Below are 21,084 nucleotides of genomic sequence, written 5' to 3'. Positions count from 1 at the left end.
CTTAACAAATATTTGCCGAGCACCTACTATGGGCAAGGCCACGTACTATGTTCTGGAAGAGGAAGATGAGCAAGACTGGCTTGTCTCTGCTTCTGTGGAGCTTACAACTCTAATGGGAGAGACCCTGAAACCATGATCTATAATCAAGTGGGATGACACCTGAAACTAATATAATACCATATGTTAATCATGCTGGAGTTAAAATGTTTAATTTAAAATGTATATAATTAAGTGGGATAAATTCTATGATGAGAGATACACAGAGATTGCCTCAGAACCAAAGAGCAGGGGTATCTACGTCTAAGGAAGTCGGAGAGAAGTTTTTGGAAGAAATGGTGCTTACACGAAGACCTGCAGAACAAGTTGGGATTAAGCAGACAGAGGAGCGCCGCAGGGGGAAAGCACATTCTTAGAAAAAAGAGCCTTGCAGAAGGTCAGGAGCAGAGGGAAAGGCACGCAGCTTTGGAAGGCAGGGGCCTGGTCTGGAAGAGTCTTTGTGAGACGTGGAAGGCCACTGAACAATTTTAATCAGAGAACTGAAATGGTCAAATGTGCAGAGGGGAGAGCATATGAGAGAACAGAACTGGAGGCAAGGAGATCACTGCGCACACAAGCGGTTGTAGGATGCCTGTACAAAGGCTGCGGCATACCACAGGAGAGACGTGGACCGAGTCAAGGCACATTTAGGAGGCAGAATCAGCTGGGCTTACATGATGAGACGCAGGGCGGGGAGGGAGGACTCAAGGATGAAATCAAATAAAGAGGCAATACAGTACAATGGTTACAACAGGAGCTCTGCACTCAAACTGTCCCTTTTTATCTCATTTCTAGGTTAGGCAATTGGTACTGCCATTCACAGAGAAAGGGAATGCGGGAATAAGTTTTTAGTGGGTAGAGGGATGAAAAGATCAACGTGAACACAATACATGTTCGAGTCATACGCATATCTGTGCAGCCACTCCCAAAAAGCAGACAGACATGTGATTCTGAGGCTGAGGTCTGTTAAGAGCATTAATACACAGATGGGACTTTTATGGCAGTGGGTGAATAAGAGCATAAGAGGCAAGGAGGCCCAAGGCAGACCTTGAAGAACTGTTCTGGTATTTCTTTTGTCAGCCACACAGAGCCCTCAACATGGTATCTGATCAATGCTTACTAGCTGTTACTAATGACCTTGATAAGTGGGAAAAATACTCTTTGCATGAGATAGCCTAAGGATAAATGTGGTATCATATACAAGCTATAAGTTTAAAAAATATATATATACACACATATACATATACATATATATATACATATACATACATATATATATAGTTAAATGCCACATTCAGTTACTCTTTAAAATACCTCTATTACTTTTTTCTCATAAGATTAGCAAGTGCTTAATTAAAAAAAAAACAAAATTATAAAAAGGTATAACATAGAAGATAAAAGAGTCTTGTTATTCCCTGTTTCAGAAAAAAATTGCTAAAACTTAGGTCAATATTGTTGCAATGTGTATGTTGTTTTCCCATCAAGTGACTGCAAAAATTGTGACTGGTGAAAATCAGGACAGTCTCCGTTATTAGTTTCAAATCCAAAATTTAATCACTGTCATCTCATGATACGTTCAGGATATACTGATAAAGCAGATTTAAAAAAAAAATAGAAGTCAAATAACTTGTTAGCATGAAATTCTGAGCATGAACTAAAAATCTACGGGTGTAAGACTCTGATATGTCCTACTGGATTGAAATGATTTCCTAACAACTTCCTGTTAGCCAACTCCTCTCAAAAGTGCCTGGCTCTAGGAAGTTTGTCTGTGAGGAGCCAAAGGATAAGAGGATAAGAGATGACCTAGACAAAGGAAAGAACAGTCAGGGTCAAGCCTGGGGTTCAACCCGGACTACTGCTGAGTGGCAGCTGCCAAGAACTTCCCTTTTTCCACCGCAACAACCCTCACGGTCCTGGAGTCCCAACAAGGGCATCTGGCCCATCCCCTGCGTCTGTCTCTTCCTCCAACTACCCATTGCAAGGATCGCCCTTGTAGCATATACCCATTTTAACTACAGTGATTTAAAGATTTTAAAAAATTAAATAGTTCTCCCTACTTAGAAGAATCATTTGGAAAGCATGTAAATAATTAAGGCATGCAAATGGATTGATAGCAAGATTTTTTCTTTTTAGTAACAAGCTCTAATGTTTACTTCAGCTGGTGTGGGCCAGCTGAATAATCCCACTCCCTGCCTTTATCCATTAGCTTCCAAGTGATGTAACAGAAGAAGCATTCTGTTACTTAAAGGTAATAATGTCTAATCCTGCCAGTCATTTTTAAATGCTCACTTTCTCTTTTTTTATATTTATTTTTTTATTTTTCAAAGAGAGTCGGGGAGGGGCAGAGGGAGAGAGAATCTCAAGCAGCTCCTTATTGAATGTAAAGCCCGACATGGGGCTCCATCCCACAACCCTGGGATCATGACCTCAGCTGAAATCAAGAGTCTGATGCTCAACCGGCTGAACCATCCAGGTACCCCTACTCACTTTCTAAATTATAAAATATAGGATCATAAATAACCTTTGAAGAGTACAGAAGAAAAGAAGAAAAAGAAAGCCTTTGCTTTCCAAACTCTGAAATGTGTTGATCATTTTTGGGCACTACTCCAGGTAATATGACGAACATCAAAAGTTTACACCAAATAATTCAGAAGTAACAAGAACAAAACTCAAAACTGCTAGTACAGAGAACCATCTAAAAATAGAAGACTAGAAGTGTATGACTACATGCTTTGTTCCAGCAACATCTCTTTTAGAAAATTATTCTAGGGAAATAATTAAGGATGTGTTGAAAATTTTTGCTGAGAAGTATCAAGCTCAACATTTTCTATCATAGAAAAAAATGTAAACAACCCCAAATGTCCACATTCTGTGCTATTCATACAATGGAATACTATGCAGCTTCTTAAAATAAAATAAAGAAAATAAATTTACAAACACTGGAAAGATTTTCATGGTATCAGTGACGGGTTAAAACATCAGGGTACAAAAGATCTGAAAAGCATGAGCCTATCTCTATAGCAAGGTGCATGGATTTCATAATAAAATAGGTAAATAAAAACATATGGCTACATTACCATTTCTTGACTTGAGATCTCTGTGAATCACTTTGACAGGAGCCTCCATATGTAAATAGTGCATTCCTTTTCATACAAGAAGAAAGGCCCATTAATATTTTTCAACACTGCATCAGTATTAGCTATTTTCAAACATCAGTATGTCATATTTTTGCAGAGGATTCAACAGCAGAAACTAAATTCATGTGTTCTGTTCTTACATGATTGATAGAGACAGGGTATATCTACATTAGGAAAATTTGTATGCTAAGGAAAGTTTATGTGCTTTAGTCTCTTGGAAGCGGGAGTTTGATTGTGGGTAAAGCCAGCTTCTTACAATACCTAATAAGGAAACCTTAATTTTCTGGAGTCTGCACAAAAATAGCACAGTTACAACCGGAAGAAGCGTTCCAATGACTAAGGTATTCCACTACCAGTTGCCTTCTAAATCAGCCAAAGTTCTGACCCAGGTTTTCAGTTTTCATCTGGATTTCTGCAGCTTGATGTATTTTCTCAGTACTCACTCTAATAAGCCCCTGGGAGTGCTGGTGGGGTACGGGTGGGGAGAACTGGTTTGATTCATTAGTTGTGGTTGATAAAAGATTTTATGATCCTCAGATACAGAAACTTACAGGAGTTGCAAAATATTTTATTCTTTTTACAAGGATGAATCTTCAGGATAATCTATATTTAAATGCACTCCAAAATTCTCTCCAACATATTTAGAATGTAAATCAAGTTACTTCAGTAAACTGAATGTATATATAAAAAGTATAGTTTTACTATTTTGAATAAAAAATTATACATTACTGTTTTAAATCAGACTTTAAAAGATATATACTTCACAGTTATCCTCTTGGTAGTGACTCTTTTTCTGTATTTATGTACTATCTACCTTCTTAGAATAAAGGATAACATTTTCTATTGAAATATAGTATTTCCTTTCCCTTTTCTTCACAAATTGTCTTCTGAGTAATGGATGAAACAGCTTCCCCACCACCACAATCAAACAAGCTCCTTTTGTTAATGAATTATCCATTTACATATAATAAGTAGGCTTTGGTTCTGAGTATATAGAAAATTTCAATTTTATTAAGGCTAATTTTTAAAGTAATCTATTATTTTTCTATCATTCTGATTGTTAAATATTGAAGAGTCATGCAAGAACAAAGAAAATTTAAAAATTTAGACTCCTGCATTATACAGATATTACTGAAAGGAGTCAGGGTGACAGAAGTCTCAGTAATTTAAGCGATCTCACACAAGACAGAGCTAGAATACAGGAGAGTGTTCTTCTAACATGACATTCTACATATTACAAACTAAAAATTCAATAGCTACCATTTGGATAACTTTTAATCATTTTTAGGACTGGATGTCATACCTCTGTCTTGCTTCAAGAACCAAATTCAGGTAGAATCTGTTTAATTACAATTAGAGGCAGGGCTAGATAGTTTTTATACCTGCTGACAAGTAATGATTTCAAAACACAACACAAAAGCTTTAAATATAGGCCTTTTCTTCCTTATGGCAGATATTTTGAGAAAAAATATTATAAGTTGTTTGTGTATAATGTATAACATACATTTACAGGATACTCAGTGTGTATAAACATAGCAGTAATCACAATCATATAAAATTCTCTTTAATTTGTTTTTACAGAGCCATCCATACTTCTGCCTTATTTTTATGACAGACAATGAAGAAGGCTGAAAAACGCCATCATCTGTTTTAAGACTTGGGTTCCCAAAGAAGTGACTGGTGTCATCTGGGGGAGATTTGGAATCAGGGAGGACCATTACCAGACTGGATCCAGGTTCACCTGTTTTAATCGTTCCCTTGACACACTGGTGAGTGACCTACAGCAGTTCAGACCTACTTGCTGGTCCGCCCTCCATTTCCCTTCCCACTCAGAGAGAAGAGAGGCTTTTTTTTTTTTTTTTTTTTTTTTTTTTTTTTTTTTGCTTTTTGGCTTTGAGGAGGTATTCTGTCAGCAGTAATGTTAAGCAATGCCTACTTCAAAATGCATGAATCAACTCTTATTTGAATAGAATTATTCATTCTTTGATTTCTCAACATCTTGTTGCTTCGATGTCTTCGATCGTGGTCAAACTGAAAGATACATGGCTGGATTTGAAACGGAATCAATAAAAATCAAGGTTCCTTTCACTCTCCAAGTTCTGTGCAGAGCTTTACCAGACAGAGCTGAAGTCATTCTGAAAGCACTGATTTCTTCTTCCTTTTATAGGCCATTTTAAATATTAAGCATTACTTGGGACTATAAATAAACAAGTTTCTTCTCTGCCTCATTCTTCTCACCTGAGGCCAAACACGTTAGAACTTGCCTTTTAGAGCAATTCGCCAGCCATGAAAGCGTGATGTCATTACTCTGCAGTCTGGCATGCAGTCCCCGTCTACTCATTCCCTCCATCCCTACTCTGTCCCTGGAGTCCCAGTCTACTACTTAATTAGCCCTGCTCTTTCTCTTCTTTGTCCTTCTGACACCCAGTGCCAGCCGTCTTGAGAAACCCCAGCGATGACTGAGCTGATCTGGAGCCAAGGGACTTGCCCCTCAGACAAGGACTGTGCAGGGAAAGGGCCGGAGGGAAGAGGTTCACAGGCTGAGGGCCAGGGAAGCTTAAGTGGCACGTGCACAGCAGGAAGCGGAGTGACTGATGTCAGTTGATTTGTTTGCTGTCTATCCATCCTAAGTGCCATTAAGTAATAACATGGGTGTAATTGGCTGAGCACCCTAAACGCAAATGTCTGTAAGGTGAAGTGCTTTAAGCCAGAGACTGCCTGTATATGCGTTTACATTTATGTGAGCGTGTTTCCACAATGCTTCCGGTGGTTCTCCGAAATAGCACACCACCCTGCTTACAAACAGGCGGTTCCCGTGTACTAGTGACACATACAGGAGTGACTATGATGTTACAGGAAAATGTCTTTAAGAATGCCAAAATTTAAGGCTGATTTTGAAATGCCTGATGCGTGAATACACAATTAAGTTAATTAACATAGCCAAAGCCTTAGGCACACCATCCTAAACACAGAGCTTGTTATTCTTATAAGGTAATGAAGTATGGTTCAGCAGCAGCATTTTGCATGAAATTAAAAAAAAAACTTTTTTTTTTCACTTTCCCTATTTGAAGAATTTGGCAGGTGTTGATGAAACTTAAAACTGACAAGATAATTCCCCAAAGGAAAGACTATTACTTTTGGAAGTCACTGTGTGACTTCCCAGTGAAAGCAAAGTATGAGTTGCTCTCCTTACTGAGTGCTAAATATCCTTTTATTTGCTTTGTAAAGAGATGCTTATAGAGCTTAGACTAGCGAGATGCAAAGAAGTGAAGTGCCTGGGTAAAATCTGGACACCCTTACTTTCTAGGGGTTGCTAGAATACAAGTGTAACTATCAGCATTCATTATTTAGATTAAGTTGTTTCCAAAGCAACTTTGACAGTTATAAATAAAACTCAGAGACCTTCAGTTAGGAAAATGGAAAAGAAAAGATAAAAATAAACGGAATTTAAATTGCTTTAGAAAGCATTAGTCTATGCAGGAATTTATGAGGGAAAAAGAACTGGGCACCTTGTTTAGGGGTTTTGGGTATTAAAAATATTTCATTTCCAAGGATGACTTCCAAGTTTACATTAATATAAAATAAAATCTGAATTGCTTTCACATGGCAGGACAAATAAAACTTTTTTTTTGAAAGTGGTTACTATTTTTAGCATATTATTATGTACACAAAATGAGTAGAACTAATCCCACAATAAATCACGTTTTCTGGATACTAAGTCTGAGTGGAGTCTTGCAGAACAACAGAATTATGATCTTTCCATTTAATGTGTTGATCAAGCAAGCTGGTCAATTACAATGTCACAAAATGTGGCAAAAATGGCTGCCCTGGAGCCACGGATTTTGTTAGGACTTGGTTTTAGGGAAAGAAATAAAGTAAAGAGAGAAAAAGAATGCAGGAGTGGAAAGGCAGGGACTTAAAATATCTATACAAAAGAGGGGGGGGTAGGGAGAGAGGGAGGGAGAGGGAGGGAGGGAGGGAGGGAGGGAGAGAGAGACACACACACAAACCAAAAATCCTGACTGTTAACTATAGAGAACAAAAAGATGGCTGCTGGGGGGGTGGGGATGATGGGTGAAACAGGTGAAGAGGATTAAGGAGTGCACTTGTCCTGATGAGCACTGAGTAATGTAGAGAATTGTTGAATCACTATATTGTACACCTGAAGTGAATGTAACACTGTATGTTAAATAACTACACTTGAATTAAAATATGAAATACAATGAAAATATCTGTACAGAAAGTTGCAGAACTCCTGGTACTTTTAGTCTGAAAAAGCAACATCTAAAGACACAGAAGAACAAATCTTCTGCCTTAAGTCACCACATCAAGATGGGAAAACGTGCCCCACCAATTCTGTGAGAACACAGGAAGCTTTATTACCTTTGGCTACATCAGTGGCCCAGGTCATAATGTGATCCATGTCCATCTCTTCACTTCTGTTACTATTAATGTAATCATAGAGTGATCCCAGAGAAGCATATTCTAGTTTCAAAGGAAAGACAAGCATATAATTAAAATCCAGGTGCATTTCAGAAATAAGACTGTGTACCCATGAAAGGATTTAACAAAGGACATTAAAAGCACATAAGGACCGTTCCATGCTGAGGTTTCTTAAAGTTAATACCATCCTGAAAAGAAATTTGTCAAAGACAAGACCACTGACAGAACGAATACTAGAACTTCAACTGAGGCCGAAATCAAACGCCACTTGGATGGAGCTGAGAAACACAAAGAGGTGTCGGAAGAATGGATCTGAAACAAAGGCAGGCGTGTACGTAGGTATTTCTTTTAACAACTGTCATTCTTATGAGAGAGAGAGAGAGGAAGATTAAATTCATAAGAGCATCTGTGTGACAAGGTAAACAAATCAATCCCTGTTGCATCAGGATTTAGAAGAGCCCTCAAAATTTAAGCACACACACAAAAACCTTTGAGATATAAAAATGGCTTTGAGATATAAATTACCTACCATGAAGTTCGCCTACTGTATGTGTACAATTGGGTGATTTTCGGTAAATTGACAGAGCTGGGCAACCACCACCCAATCCAATGTTAGAACCTTTCCACCATTCCAAGGGGCTCCCTTGTGCCCCTTTGCAGTTAAGCTCCGCTCTCGGCCCCAGCCCTACATACGGTCTGATTTCTTGCTCTACAAATATACCCTTTCTGCACATTTCATGTAAATGGAACCATACAACATGTGGCCTTTTGTGTCTGACTTTTTTCTCTTAACATGATTCTGAGGCTCATTCATGCTGTACTCTATTCCTTTTTATTGTTGAATAATAACAATCCATTGAGTGGATCTACCACAATTATTTTTATTCATTCACCAGTTAATAGATATTTGGGCTATTCCTGATTTTTGGCTATTATGAATAGTGTCCTATCAACATTTGTGTACATGCCTTTGTAAGGAAATATGTTTTCATTTCTCTTGGGTAGATTCCTAGAAGAGGAATTGCTGGGGTATATAGTAAGTTTATGTTCAACTTTTTAAGAAACTATCAAACTGCTTTCCAAAGAGGCTGTATCATTTTATACTCCCACTAGCACTCTATGAGGGTTTCAGTTTCTCCACATCCTTGTCAACACTTGGTATTGTCTGTGTTTTTAATTATAGCCATTTTAGTATATAATTCCAGTGGCATCTCATATTGTTAACTGCATCTTCCTAGTGACTAATAAAGCTGAACGTCTTTTCAAGTGCCTATTAGCCCCTAGTATTTGTTCTTAGGCAAAATGTCTATTTGAATAGTTTTCCCGCTTTAAAATTAGGTGTATTAATATTGAATTTTAGGAGCCCCTTGTTTATTCTGGAAGCAAGTCCTTTATCAGATTTATGATTTTAAACATCTTCTCTGAGTCTGTAACTTGTCTTTTCATTCCCTTAACAAAATCTTTCAAAGACCAAAAGTTCTTAATTTTGATGAAGACAAATATATCATTTTTCTCTTTTATGGATTGTGCTTTTGGTCTCATATCACAGAACTCTGCCTAACCCAAAAGTATATAGATTTTCTCCTGCTTTTCTTCTGAGAGTTCTACAGTTTTAGCTCTTCCACTTAGGTCTATGACCCATTTTGGGTTCATTTTTGTGTGTGGTTTAAGGGGAGGATTTAAGATAATTTTTTTTGCATGTGGACTTCTAACTGTCCTGGCACAATTTGTTGAAAAGACTACCTTTAATTTTTTTTTTTATGTTTGTTTATTTTTGAAGGAGAGAGATACAGAGCGTGAGCAGGGAGGGGCAGAGAGAGAGAGGGAGACACAGAATCCAAAGCAGGCTCCAGGCTCTGAGCTGTCAGCAGAGTCCGACGTGGGGCTCGAACTTACAAACCGCAAGATCATGACCTGAGGTGAAGTCAGACGCTTAACCAACTGAGCCACCCAGGCGTCCTGAAGAGACTATCTTTTACCCATTGTCTTGGCACCTTTGTTGAAAATAAATTAACAATCAATGTAAGATTTTTTCCCCTAAATTCTTAATTTTGTATTGGCTATATGCCTATCCTTGTGCTGATACTACACCTATTCTTGTGCTATATTGCTGATTACTACAGACTTATAGTAAGTATTGATATGACATAGTCTAAGTCTTCAACCTTAGTTCTTTAAAACTCTAGGTCTTTTGCATTTCTTATGTGAATTTTAGAATCACCTTGTAATGTCTTATTTAAAAAAAATTGCTGGGATTTAGATATGAATCATTTTTGGATTCATAAAATCAATTTGGGGGGCACGTGGGTGGCTCAGTTGGTTAAGTGTCCAACTTTGGGTTCAGCTCATGATCTCACAGTTCTTGAGTTCTAGCCAGGCTCTGTGCTGACAGCTCAGAGCCTGGAGCCTGCTTCAGATTCTGTGTCTCCCTCTCTCTCTGCCCCTCCCCTGCTCACGCTCTCTCTCTCAAAAATTAATAAACATTAAAAAAATTTTTTCATAATAAATCAATTTGGGGGAGAATTGCCATCTTGACAATAATGAGTCTTCCAAACTATGAACATGTAATATTTCTTCTCCATATTATTGAGATCTATAGTTTCTCTCAGCAATATTTTATACTTTTCATGGTAAAAATCTTATACTTCTTTACTAAATTTATCCTCAACTATTTTATTCTTTTTGATACTGTGAATGAAATTATTTCTTTTTTCTTTTTAAGATTTTATTTTTAAGCAATCTCTACACCCAACATAGGGGTCAAACTTACAACCCCAAGATCAAGAGTTGTATGCTGTAACCAACTGAGCCAGCCAGGCACCCTGAATTAAATTGTTTCTTAATTTCATTTTTAAACTGTTCATTCTCGATATATAGAAATACAACTGATTTTTTTACATTAATCTTGGATCCTTGTGACCTTGCTTATGAGCTTTGGTAGATTTTGTGGATTCCTTGGGATTTTCTACACACAGGATCATGTCATATGAGACACTTTTACTTCTTCTTTTCCAGTATAGACTCCTTTTATTTTTCTTATCTAATTGTACTGGCTAGAACCTCCAGTATAATGCTGAATAGATGTGGCAAGAGTGGAACCTCACTACCCTGTCCCCAGTCTTACGAAAAGAGCATTCAATTTCGTAATTGCCTTATATTAATTGATTTCAGATGTTAAACTGTGCATTAATTACATTAATTGATTTCACATGTTAAACCAACTGTGAATTTTGGGGATAAATTCCATTTGGTATATAATGGTATATAATTCTTTTTATAGGTGGCTGGATTCAGTTTGCTAATACAGATCTTCCTTGACTTACAATGGGGTTACATCTCAATAAGCCCATCATAAACTGAAAATACGGTTAAGCTGAAAATGCATTTAGTACACCTAACCTACCAAACATCAATGCTTAGCCTAGCTCACCTTAAACATGCTCAGAACACTTAGATTACCCTATAGCTGGCCAAAATTATCTAACGCAGAGCCTATTTTATAATAAAGAGTTGAATATCTCATGTAATTTATTGAATACTGTACTGAAAGTGAAATGCAGAATGGTTTTATGGGCAAAGAATGCTTGTAGGTGTAGTGGTTGTTCACCCTTGTGATCGTGTATCTGAGCTCTGGTTCACTGCCACTGTTGCCCAGCATCACAACCGAGTACCGTACCACATACCACTGGCTCAAGAAAAGATCAAAATTCAAAATCTGAAGTACTGTTTCTGCTGAATACATATTGCTTTTGTACCACTGTAAAGTCAAAAAATTGTAACTTTGAACCATTGTAAGTTGGGGACCTTCTGTACGCAGTTAAGAATTTTTAGGGGCGCCTGGGTGGCGCAGTCGGTTGAGCGTCCGACTTCAGCCAGGTCACGATCTCGCGGTCCGTGAGTTTGAGCCCCGCGTCAGGCTCTGGGCTGATGGCTCGGAGCCTGGAGCCTGTTTCCGATTCTGTGTCTCCCTCTCTCTCTGCCCCTCCCCCGTTCATGCTCTGTCTCTCTCTGTCCCAAAAATAAATTAAAAAAAACGTTGGAAAAAAAAAATTTTGTTTTAAAAATAAAAATAAAAATAAAAGAATTTTTGCATCTATGTCCATGAGGGATACTGATCTGTAGTTTTCTTATTGTGTTTTTGTCTGGCTTTGGTATTGGGATAATACTGGCATTACGGAATGAGTTAGTAAGTGTTCCTTCTTCCTCTATTTTCTGAAACAGTATGGGAAGGATTGGTGTTATTTTTTATATAAACATTTGATAGAATACACCATTAAAATCATTTGGGTTTGGGCTTTTCCTTATGGAAACATTTTAAATTACTAATTCTAATTTCTTTGTTATAGGTCTGTTTAGATTTTCTGTTTCCTCTTGAGTCCATTTTCATAACTTGTATCTTTATAGGAATTTGTTTATTATATATAAATTACCAAATTTGTTGACATAAAGTTGGTCAACTTCAAGTTTCTGTCGAGGCCATAGTACTATCCTCTCCTTCATTTCTGATTTTGCTAATATGTACATTCTCCCTTTTCTCTTGGTCAATGTAGCTACTGGTTTGTCAGTTTCACTGATCTTTTCAAAGACCAAATTTGTAGTTTCATTGATTCTACTCTATTATTTTTCTGTTTTCTATTTTATCATGTTCTGCTCTCATCTTTATTACTTCCTTTCTTTGGCTTATTTTGGGTTTATTTGGTTCTTTTTTGTGGTTTCTTAAGATTGAAATTTAGATGATCAATTTTGGGCTTTTTTTGACTTAGGTGTTTAAAGCTATAAATTTCCCTCTAAGTATTACTTTACCTGCCTCCTATGATTTTGTTATGTTGCATTTTTCATTTACTCTGTCCAAAATATCTTAAAGTCCATTGTGATTTCCTCTTTGACTCACTGAGTATTTAGAAGTGTGTTGTTTAGTTTCCAAATATTTGGGGTTTTTTCAGATTTCTTTCTTGTGTTGATTTCTAACTTAATTCTACTGTAGTGGAGAACATAAATTGCATTATTACAATCCTTTTAGATGTATCGAGATTTATTTCATAGCGTCACTTATGCTGTATCCTGGAGAATGTTCCACATGTACTTAAAAAGAATGTGTATTTTTTGTTAAGTGGTGTGTTCTATGTATGGTGACTTAGATAGAATTGATGGAGAGTGTTTGTCAAGTCTTCTAGATCCTTGCTATTTTCCGTCTAGCTGTCCTATAAATTACGGAGAGTAGGGTAGTGAAATCAAATATTGCTGAATTGCCTATTTATCCTTTACATTTTGTCAGTTTTTGCTTCTTGTACTTTGTGGACCTGTTGTTAGGTGTGTGTATATTTCAGGTGCTCTATCTTTCTAGTGGGATGATCCTTTTATCATTATGAAATGACCCTATTCATCTCTATTTCTTCTCTTAAGTCTATTTTGTTTGAAATTAATGTAGTTACTCCAATTCTCTCATGGTTAGTGTTTGCATGATAGGTCTTTTTCCATCCATTTACTTTCAACGTTTCTGTGTCTTTGAATCTAAAATGTGTCTCTTGTAGAGGTGCCTGAGTGGCTCAGTCAAACATCCAGCTCTCAATTTTGGCACAGGTTGTGATCTCATGGTCATGAGATCAAGCCCTGCATTGGGACCCATGCTGAGTGCAGAACCTGCTTGGGATTTTCTCTCTCCCTCTCTCTCTGCACCAACCCCTGCTCATGCTTTCTCTCTCTTTCAAATAAACATTAAAAAATAAAATAAAATGTGTCTCTTATAGACAGCATATTGTTGGATCTTGCTCTTTTAAATCCAGTCTGACAATCTCTGTCTTTTGACTAGAAAGTTTAGACCATTCACACTTAATGTAATTATTGATATGGCTGGATTTGATTTTGCCATATTGTTTTTTTACATGTCTCCCATCCTTCTCATCTTCTCTTCCTTTACTGCCCTCTTCTATGTTAATATTTTTTATTTATAATTTAATTCCTCAGTTGATTTTTTTCCTATATTTCACGAGTGGACTTTCTTCATGGTAGCTAAAGGGAATATAAAATACATCTTAATTTAGCACAACCTATTTCAACACTAAATTCTAGTAAAATAAACTGTTCTCTAATACAGCTCCATTCCCTCCCTCATTTTTATGCTATTACTGTAAAATATATCTATATTTTTTAAGTAAGCAAAACAGCAAAAAAATAATTTTTTAATTATTGCTTCATGCAACTTTATGTGTTTAAGGATGTTACAAGAAGAAATAAGAACAAATACACACATGGAGTGTTTTAGAGTAACCCACATATTTATCATTTCCAGTGCCCTTTATTTCTCCTTGAATTACTATCTGTTGTCATTTTCTTTTAGCCTGAAGGACTTCTTTTAGTATTTCTTGTACGGCAGAACTAATAACAAATTCTCTCATCCTTTATTCAAGCACATCTTTGCTTTGTTTTCATTTTTATTTTTTACTTATTTTTTAAAATGTTTATTTATTTTTGAGATAGAGAGAGACAGTGTGAGCAGGGGAGGGGCAGAGAGAGAGGAAGACACAGAAGCAGAAGTAGGCTCCAGGCTCTGAGCTGTTAGCACAGAGCCTGATGCGAGGCTCGAACTCACGAACCATGAGATCATGAACTGAGCCAAAGTTGGACACTCAACTGACTGAGCCACCCAGGTGCCCCATCTTTGTTTTCATTTTTAAAGGATAATTTTTGCTGGATGTAATTTTTTCTTTCAGCATTTTAAATGTCTACTGTTTCTGGCCTTTATTGTTGTAGATGAGAAGTTGCCATTAATCTTATTGTTATTCCCTCAGAGGTGAGAAGTTGTTTTTATTTACTACTTCCAAGGGTTTCACTTTGTCTTTAACAATCTAGTTTGTGTTAGGTATGGGTTCTTTTGAATCTATCCTACTTAGAGTTCACTGAGCTTCTCCAGTACATAGGTGAATGTGTTTTATCAAATTCAGTTTTTCTGGCCATTATTTCTTCAACTATTTTTCTGTTTTTTTCCATTTTCTACTCCTCTTCTCTTTCTGCTACTATTACACATTAGTCCACCTGATGTCGTCCATAGGTCTCTGAGGTTCTGTTCATCCTTACACAAATTTTTTCTCTTTTTCATACTGGACAGTTTCTATTGGCCCAGTTTTAAGTTCACTGATTTTTTTTCTTTGCTATCTCAAATGTGCTAGTCAGTCACTCTACATTATTTTTCATTTTAATTATGGTCCTTTTCAATCCAGACTTTCCATGGGGTCCTATTAAAAAAAATTCTATTTACTTAATGAGATTCTTTGTTGTTTCATTCACTGTTTTAATTTTAATTCTTTAAATAGTTTCCTTTAGTTCTCTGAACATACTGATCCTTTGAAATCTTTGTATGTTAAATCCGAAATCTTAGGATACTTAGAAACTACTTCCATTCATGGCCTTTCTTCCTGAATATAGATCAAATATTTCTGTCTCTTTATAAGTCTAGTTACTTTTCTTAAAATTTGGACAGTTTAGATGATGTACTGGAGCAACTCTGGATTCTGACTTCCCCCTTAAAAGTTGTTATTGATGTTTGTTTATTAACTTGCTTGGGTTAAATTTATGATAGCTTTCTTTCCTACAGTATGCCCTCTGGTGATGTCTATGCTTATTTGTTGGTTTTGTTTTTTTTATCTTGTTTTTATTTCTAAGTTTGGCCTTTTACAGGGAATGTCATATATCTCCACAGGTTAATGATCAGACGATGGTTATACAGAAATTACGCTTAAATACCTTGGGCTGATGGATCTGTATGTAAGAAGTAGGAGGACATTCAAAATTCACTGTAGCTTTTACTGTACACGAGACCTTTTTTGTCTCCTCTTTGTATTTTCATAGGCTCAGAGCCCATTAGGAGTATGTATATAGCATGGGCCCTCCCCAGTCTCTTTTCTGCATATGTATGGCCTCACTCAGGAATATATTTGCTCCAATCACAACCTTCTATTCAGGCTAGTAGGGCTGTGGGCCCTCCCTGTTCATGTGCCACCAGGACCATCACTGACAATGCTGCTGGGATGGAGGCATTACCCATGTTCCAATCTAGTGAGCACACTTCCACCGTGGCAAAAAAAAGCTGCCAATCCTCATGGCCGGCCCTTTGTGTGCCCTTTGTGCTGGTGTGGGGGTGGGATAAGAAGAACGAGAACAACTGTAGGCTAGAGTACTACTGATTCCCACTATTATTGTCCCAAATTCAGCAATTTTTCAAATATAAACACTTCTGAGATTGTTGTCAATTTGGTCAATTTCCAGAGCGCCAAAAATTTTGTCCAGATTCACAGATGCTTTTGGGGAGAGGATTTGCTAACTTCCTAATTCATTTGTAGCTGGCAGTCTCTCCCAGAAAATTCCACTTTATATTAAAGGCCAATTTGGAGAAAGGCTGGGCCTTATTTTGGGAGGCTGAGAATTATCCCATTCCAACTTTAATGATTTATAATAAGTATCAATATCATAATGATAGCGTCTAGAATATCAACAAATGGCTTTTTAAAATTTGTGAAGATATAAGGTAGGAACAATACTTTGAAACTAAAGTTAATTCACACAAGTAAATATATGTTATCATAAAAAATTATTCCTTGGGGCGCCTGGGTGGCTCAGTCAGTTAAGCATCCGATTTTGGCTCAGGTCATGATCTCGTGGTTCACAAGTTCGAGCCCCACGTTGGGCTCTGTGCTGACAGTTCAGAGCCTGGAGCCTGCTTTGGATTCTATGTCTCCCTCTCTCTCTGTCCCTCCCCCCCTTGTGTGCTTGTGCGCATTCGCTTGCGTGCGCGCTCTCTCTCTCTCAAAAATAAACATTAAAAAAAAAAGCCGTTAAAAAAATATATGTATTTGTCGTCTTCCTGTTTCTGAAACACAGCTCCAAAAACCCATGGAATTTTCTAAGCAATAAGAGTAATGGGAGTATCTTTTGTTATATTTGGTCTTTGTCCTTGGTTCCTCAAATAGCTCCAGAGCCATCCAGGTAAAAAGAGTGTCTCGTGGGGCGCCTGGGTGGCGCAGTCGGTTAAGCGTCCGACTTCAGCCAGGTCACGATCTCGCGGTCCGGGAGTTCGAGCCCCGCGTCGGGCTCTGGGCTGATGGCTCAGAGCCTGGAGCCTGTTTCCGATTCTGTGTCTCCCTCTCTCTCTGCCCCTCCCCTGTTCATGCTCTGTCTCTCTCTGTCCCAAAAATAAATAAACGTTGAAAAAACAAAAAAACAAAAAAATTAAAAAAAAAAAAGAGTGTCTCGTTATTCATAACAAACCCCTTTTCACCACATCTGAGTTTATGTTAATGAAGTGACTTTTGGAAAGCCCCTAAGGATAAAGGCTATTTGCCAGGAGAACCAACCAAGAGACTAGAATCCATCCCTCCCCCCCCCCCCCCCCCAGTACACATGTACCTCTGCAGAGGGGACAGGGCTGGAGGTTGAACATCCCCAATGCCAGTGCTTTAATCAACCATGCCTGTGTAATAAAACTTATATAAAAATCCAATAAGATGGGGTTGAGAGAGCTTCCAGATGGGTGGAGAGGAACATATCCACATTCTGGGAAGACTCACCCCAAACTCCAAAGGGACAGAAACTCCTGTACTCAGAACCCTTCTGGACTTCACTCTATGTATCTCTTCATCTGACTTTTCATTCTTACCCTTTAATATCCTTTGTAATAAATCAGTAATCTAGTAAGTAAACTTTTTTTCCTGAGTTCCAGTATTTAATCAAATCCAAGGAGGGCATAGTAGGAACCTCCTATTTATAGCCAGAGGTCAGAAATACAGGTGACAACCTGAATTTGAAAATGGCATCTGTTGTGGAGGGAAGGCACTCTTGTGGGATTGACCCTAACCTGTGGTATCTGACGCTATCTCCAGGTAGATCATGTTAGAATGGAGTTAAAGTGTGGAATACCCAGCTGGTGACGCAGAATCTCTTGCTGTGAAGTATAGTAACTGGGAGCGGAGGGGACATACAGAAAGGCATTTTCATCTCCAATGGGATGTACGCTGAAAACCAGGCTAAGATACTTGAAAAATGGATTCAGATAATGAAACAAACATGGATGTAGAAGATACATAATTGAAATTGTTTCATGAATGTGAGGGTGCAAGAAAGGCAGCACTATTATTTCATATAAAATGTGATCTTTAAATATGTGGGTAAGAAGACATAGTTCTTTCATCCTTTTGGTCTTCTCATTAGAAATTAAGGGCTCGCCAATACACATGTGATTATATGCTTTATAAACCACTTCACTTCTCCCTAGAACACAGTTTATTAGACTTTGGTATAAAGTATTTGTTTTAATTCTTTTTTTTTAAAAAGATCATTAAGAACCATATTAAGCAAACATCTCCTTTTTTATTTATTTTTTTTTCTTTTTTTAATTTGAGAGAGTGCACGCATGCAAGCAGGGGAGAGGGGCAAAAGGAAAGAGAGAGAGAATCTCAAGCAGTCTCCACGCTCAGTGTGGAGCCTAATGTGGGGCTTGATCCCACGATTCTGGGATCATGACCTGAGCAGAAACCAAGAGTCAGCCGTTTAACCAACTAAGGCACCCAAGAGCTCCTCCTTTTGATTTCTAAGGTAATTTTTCCCTTTTAGTTTTAATGGCAATGATAGCTGGTTCTGAAAAATGTAAACATATAGTCAGTCTTGTTAAAACAAACACCATTACCTCAAAATCTCTTTGTAGTAAAATATTACCAAGACCAAGCTTAGTTTGGATTATAATAGAACAAACGAATTTAGGTAAATGTCTGGAATTTGTTATAACAAGACATGACATTTGTTTCTAATTGGCTAATGAGAAGAGACCAACACAATATCAAAGCATGCAAATTAGATGTGTCTGTGCCTAAAATAAATCAAGATCAAGTTCAAGTTCAAGGAAGTGAGCTCAGGCACTAAAAAATTAATATGTTTTCCATGGTTGAGTTTAATGAGAATTTGGGCCTGTTGAAGAATCATGTAGAACTAGTATCCTCCTCTCTCCTCTCTTCGAGTAGTAAAAGAGCTCATGTAGAATCGGTAACAAACTTAAGGGGTGACAGCAGCCCTAGACACAAAGATTTAATTCCCTAGGCCTCTGAAACCCTCAACCACCTTCCCCTGGAGCCCTGGGACCCAGTCTGCCTCCAGGTACTTTGTGCAGCTTCCTCTCCAATGTGGCTACAAAAGAACTACATGACCTAGTATCTAACAATCCCACCTTCCTCCCCAGGGGTGATCTCACCATTACACTCTGAATCATCAAGCATGTGTGTAAATACCTATCAAGAAAACAAAAATAAAAGAATGGGAGTAGTACAGAATTAAGAGGTTTCCAAAGATCAAAGAAAAGGTGACCCATTACTGTATCTTTTCTTTTGACTTTGTAGTCTGAGTTTTAGTCACTCCATTTCTTTGTAGGTCTGGGGGAAAGAGGCCCACTTCCCCTCCAAGGGAAATAAAGTGGGAGTTGCCTCTAGAATTCTTCCTCGCGTCCCCCTATAAGCAGGTTTTTTATGTCTGTGATGAAAAGTTTCAGGACACACACACACACACACACACACACACACACACACACACACTCCCACCAAGAAATCATCTATTCTAGTCCCTTCATTCACATGGGAGAAAACTGAGACGTAGATCATCAGAGATCCATCAATGCAGCTTTGGCAGAATCATGACAAGACCTCACATCTCCCAATTCCAATACCAGTGTCCATTCTATTCCAACACTCTGACAAATCATTCTTTCAAGTCCTCCGTATGAGTGACAACAGCTGCTTGCTGCAACAACCTTTTCTGTTAACAAACTCAAGTGGAATGGATTCAAGTTTCCCCTCTCAGAACCCCAACATCTGAGAAATCTGACAGAGTTCAAAAGAGGGGGAGCCAGCTAAGCTGGATGATCAAGGTCTATGTGCCTGTTTGTCTCTCTGTTCTCTCTTCACCTCCCCATATTAAGACTTATTTGTGCTCATTTCAAGAGGCAGAATAGCTGTTATCATCCCCAACCCATCTGATCTCCCCAACTAGGCTCAGTTGGCAAATAGACCGCTACCCACGCACAGAACATGGCTTGATCTTTAAGCTACAGGTCATTTGAGAAGTTCACATTTATTTGGTGGATACCTGTAAACAAGCAAAATTAGTATTTCTAGAAACAAAAATAATCTTATCAAATTAATACACTTTAAAACACCAAAACTTGGCTAAGAAGTGTCTTTAATAATCAACCTCACAGGTCAATAAAAGAGCCACAAATACACAATTTACTATTACCTGACAATTGTGAAATTTGTGTGGTTTTAAAGAAATGTTTAATGTTAACAGTTGCTTATTACTGGCTCCACAGAGAAACAGACATGGATCTAAAAAGAGCTAATCAATTATTTTTTTTTTCAACGTTTATTTATTTTTTTGGGGACAGAGAGAGACAGAGCATGAACGGGGGAGGGGCAGAGAGAGAGGGAGACACAGAATCGGAAACAGGCTCCAGGCTCTGAGCCATCAGCCCAGAGCCTGACGCGGGGCTCGAAATCACGGACGGCGAGATCGTGACCTGGCTGAAGTCGGACACTTAACCGACTGCGCCACCCAGGCGCCCCTAAAAAGAGCTAATCAATTATAACCAAAGATGTGGGGCAGGTCTAGGTATGAGCACGGGATGCTAGAGGGGTGCATGAAATAAAGGACCAGCTAGTCCATTAAAAAAAAAACAAAACTAAATAAAATCAAACTTACTCATCCAACTCCTTGGATCCTTTCTTCCTCTTTTGGATGAGAGGACCCGAGGTGAGTATGCTGGCTAACAATGAATGTGTTTCACATCCTCCTTGGGACTCAGAATAAACTCTTGGAAAAAGGAATTCACACCATGACTCAAGTCCCTTTTTCTATTCCTCATCCTCACCCCGAGAAGCTACGAAACTTCATAAATAGTCCACTGAGTTCATTAAAGCTAATGTCTTCCACTCAAAAGTATTAAACGTCAAGGGTACAAGACAAGAAGCACAGTATCTAATCTATCTCTAATCTAATAGTATCTAATAGTATAGTATTAGCATAGTATCTAATCTAATCTCTTTGGAGCGCCATGCTTTCATCTGCTAGGTAAGAATAATTTAAGTCACAAACGAGGAACAGAAAACTGGATTCAGATTTTAAAGGTAAACCCAACTAGTTAAAAGTAAATATGATGGACTAGGGAGCGGGGAACAATATGGTACCTGGGACAGGACGAGGTTTAACTTTAGTCAGAAATATGACGTAAGTTAAATGTGGTTTACACCCGAACACTGTAACTCATTCTTGGGTATGCAGGTTAATAGGAAAGAGCAGAAACTGCCACATTACCCCATTTTAGGCATAGACCTAAATACATATAGCTAAATAGGGATAAAATTCCCTCCATGTAAGAACTTAGGTAAAAATGCTATTTATCAGAGTAAGAGCCTGTTAAACTGCTTGCTACTCAAAG

General features: G+C 37.9%; 1 protein-coding gene across 8 annotated transcripts in view; it reads right to left on the bottom strand.

The window, feature by feature from the left end:
- Window positions 1-21,084, bottom strand: part of MAP3K20 (mitogen-activated protein kinase kinase kinase 20) — a 186,523-nt gene that overhangs the window by 75,502 nt on the left and 89,937 nt on the right. For all 8 annotated transcript variants that reach the window (XM_043577070.1, XM_043577065.1, XM_043577069.1 and 5 more), the window contains exons 4-5: window positions 7,557-7,658; window positions 3,114-3,179 (exon numbers count right to left, since the gene is read on the bottom strand). In XM_043577070.1, coding sequence (XP_043433005.1) covers window positions 3,114-3,179; window positions 7,557-7,658 — 168 coding nt within the window. The remainder of the gene's footprint in view (window positions 1-3,113; window positions 3,180-7,556; window positions 7,659-21,084) is intronic.

This window comes from Prionailurus bengalensis, chromosome C1, assembly GCF_016509475.1.
Source record: "Prionailurus bengalensis isolate Pbe53 chromosome C1, Fcat_Pben_1.1_paternal_pri, whole genome shotgun sequence".
Classification (NCBI taxonomy): domain Eukaryota; kingdom Metazoa; phylum Chordata; class Mammalia; order Carnivora; family Felidae; genus Prionailurus; species Prionailurus bengalensis.
This window is presented reverse-complemented; position numbering and strand designations above follow the sequence as displayed.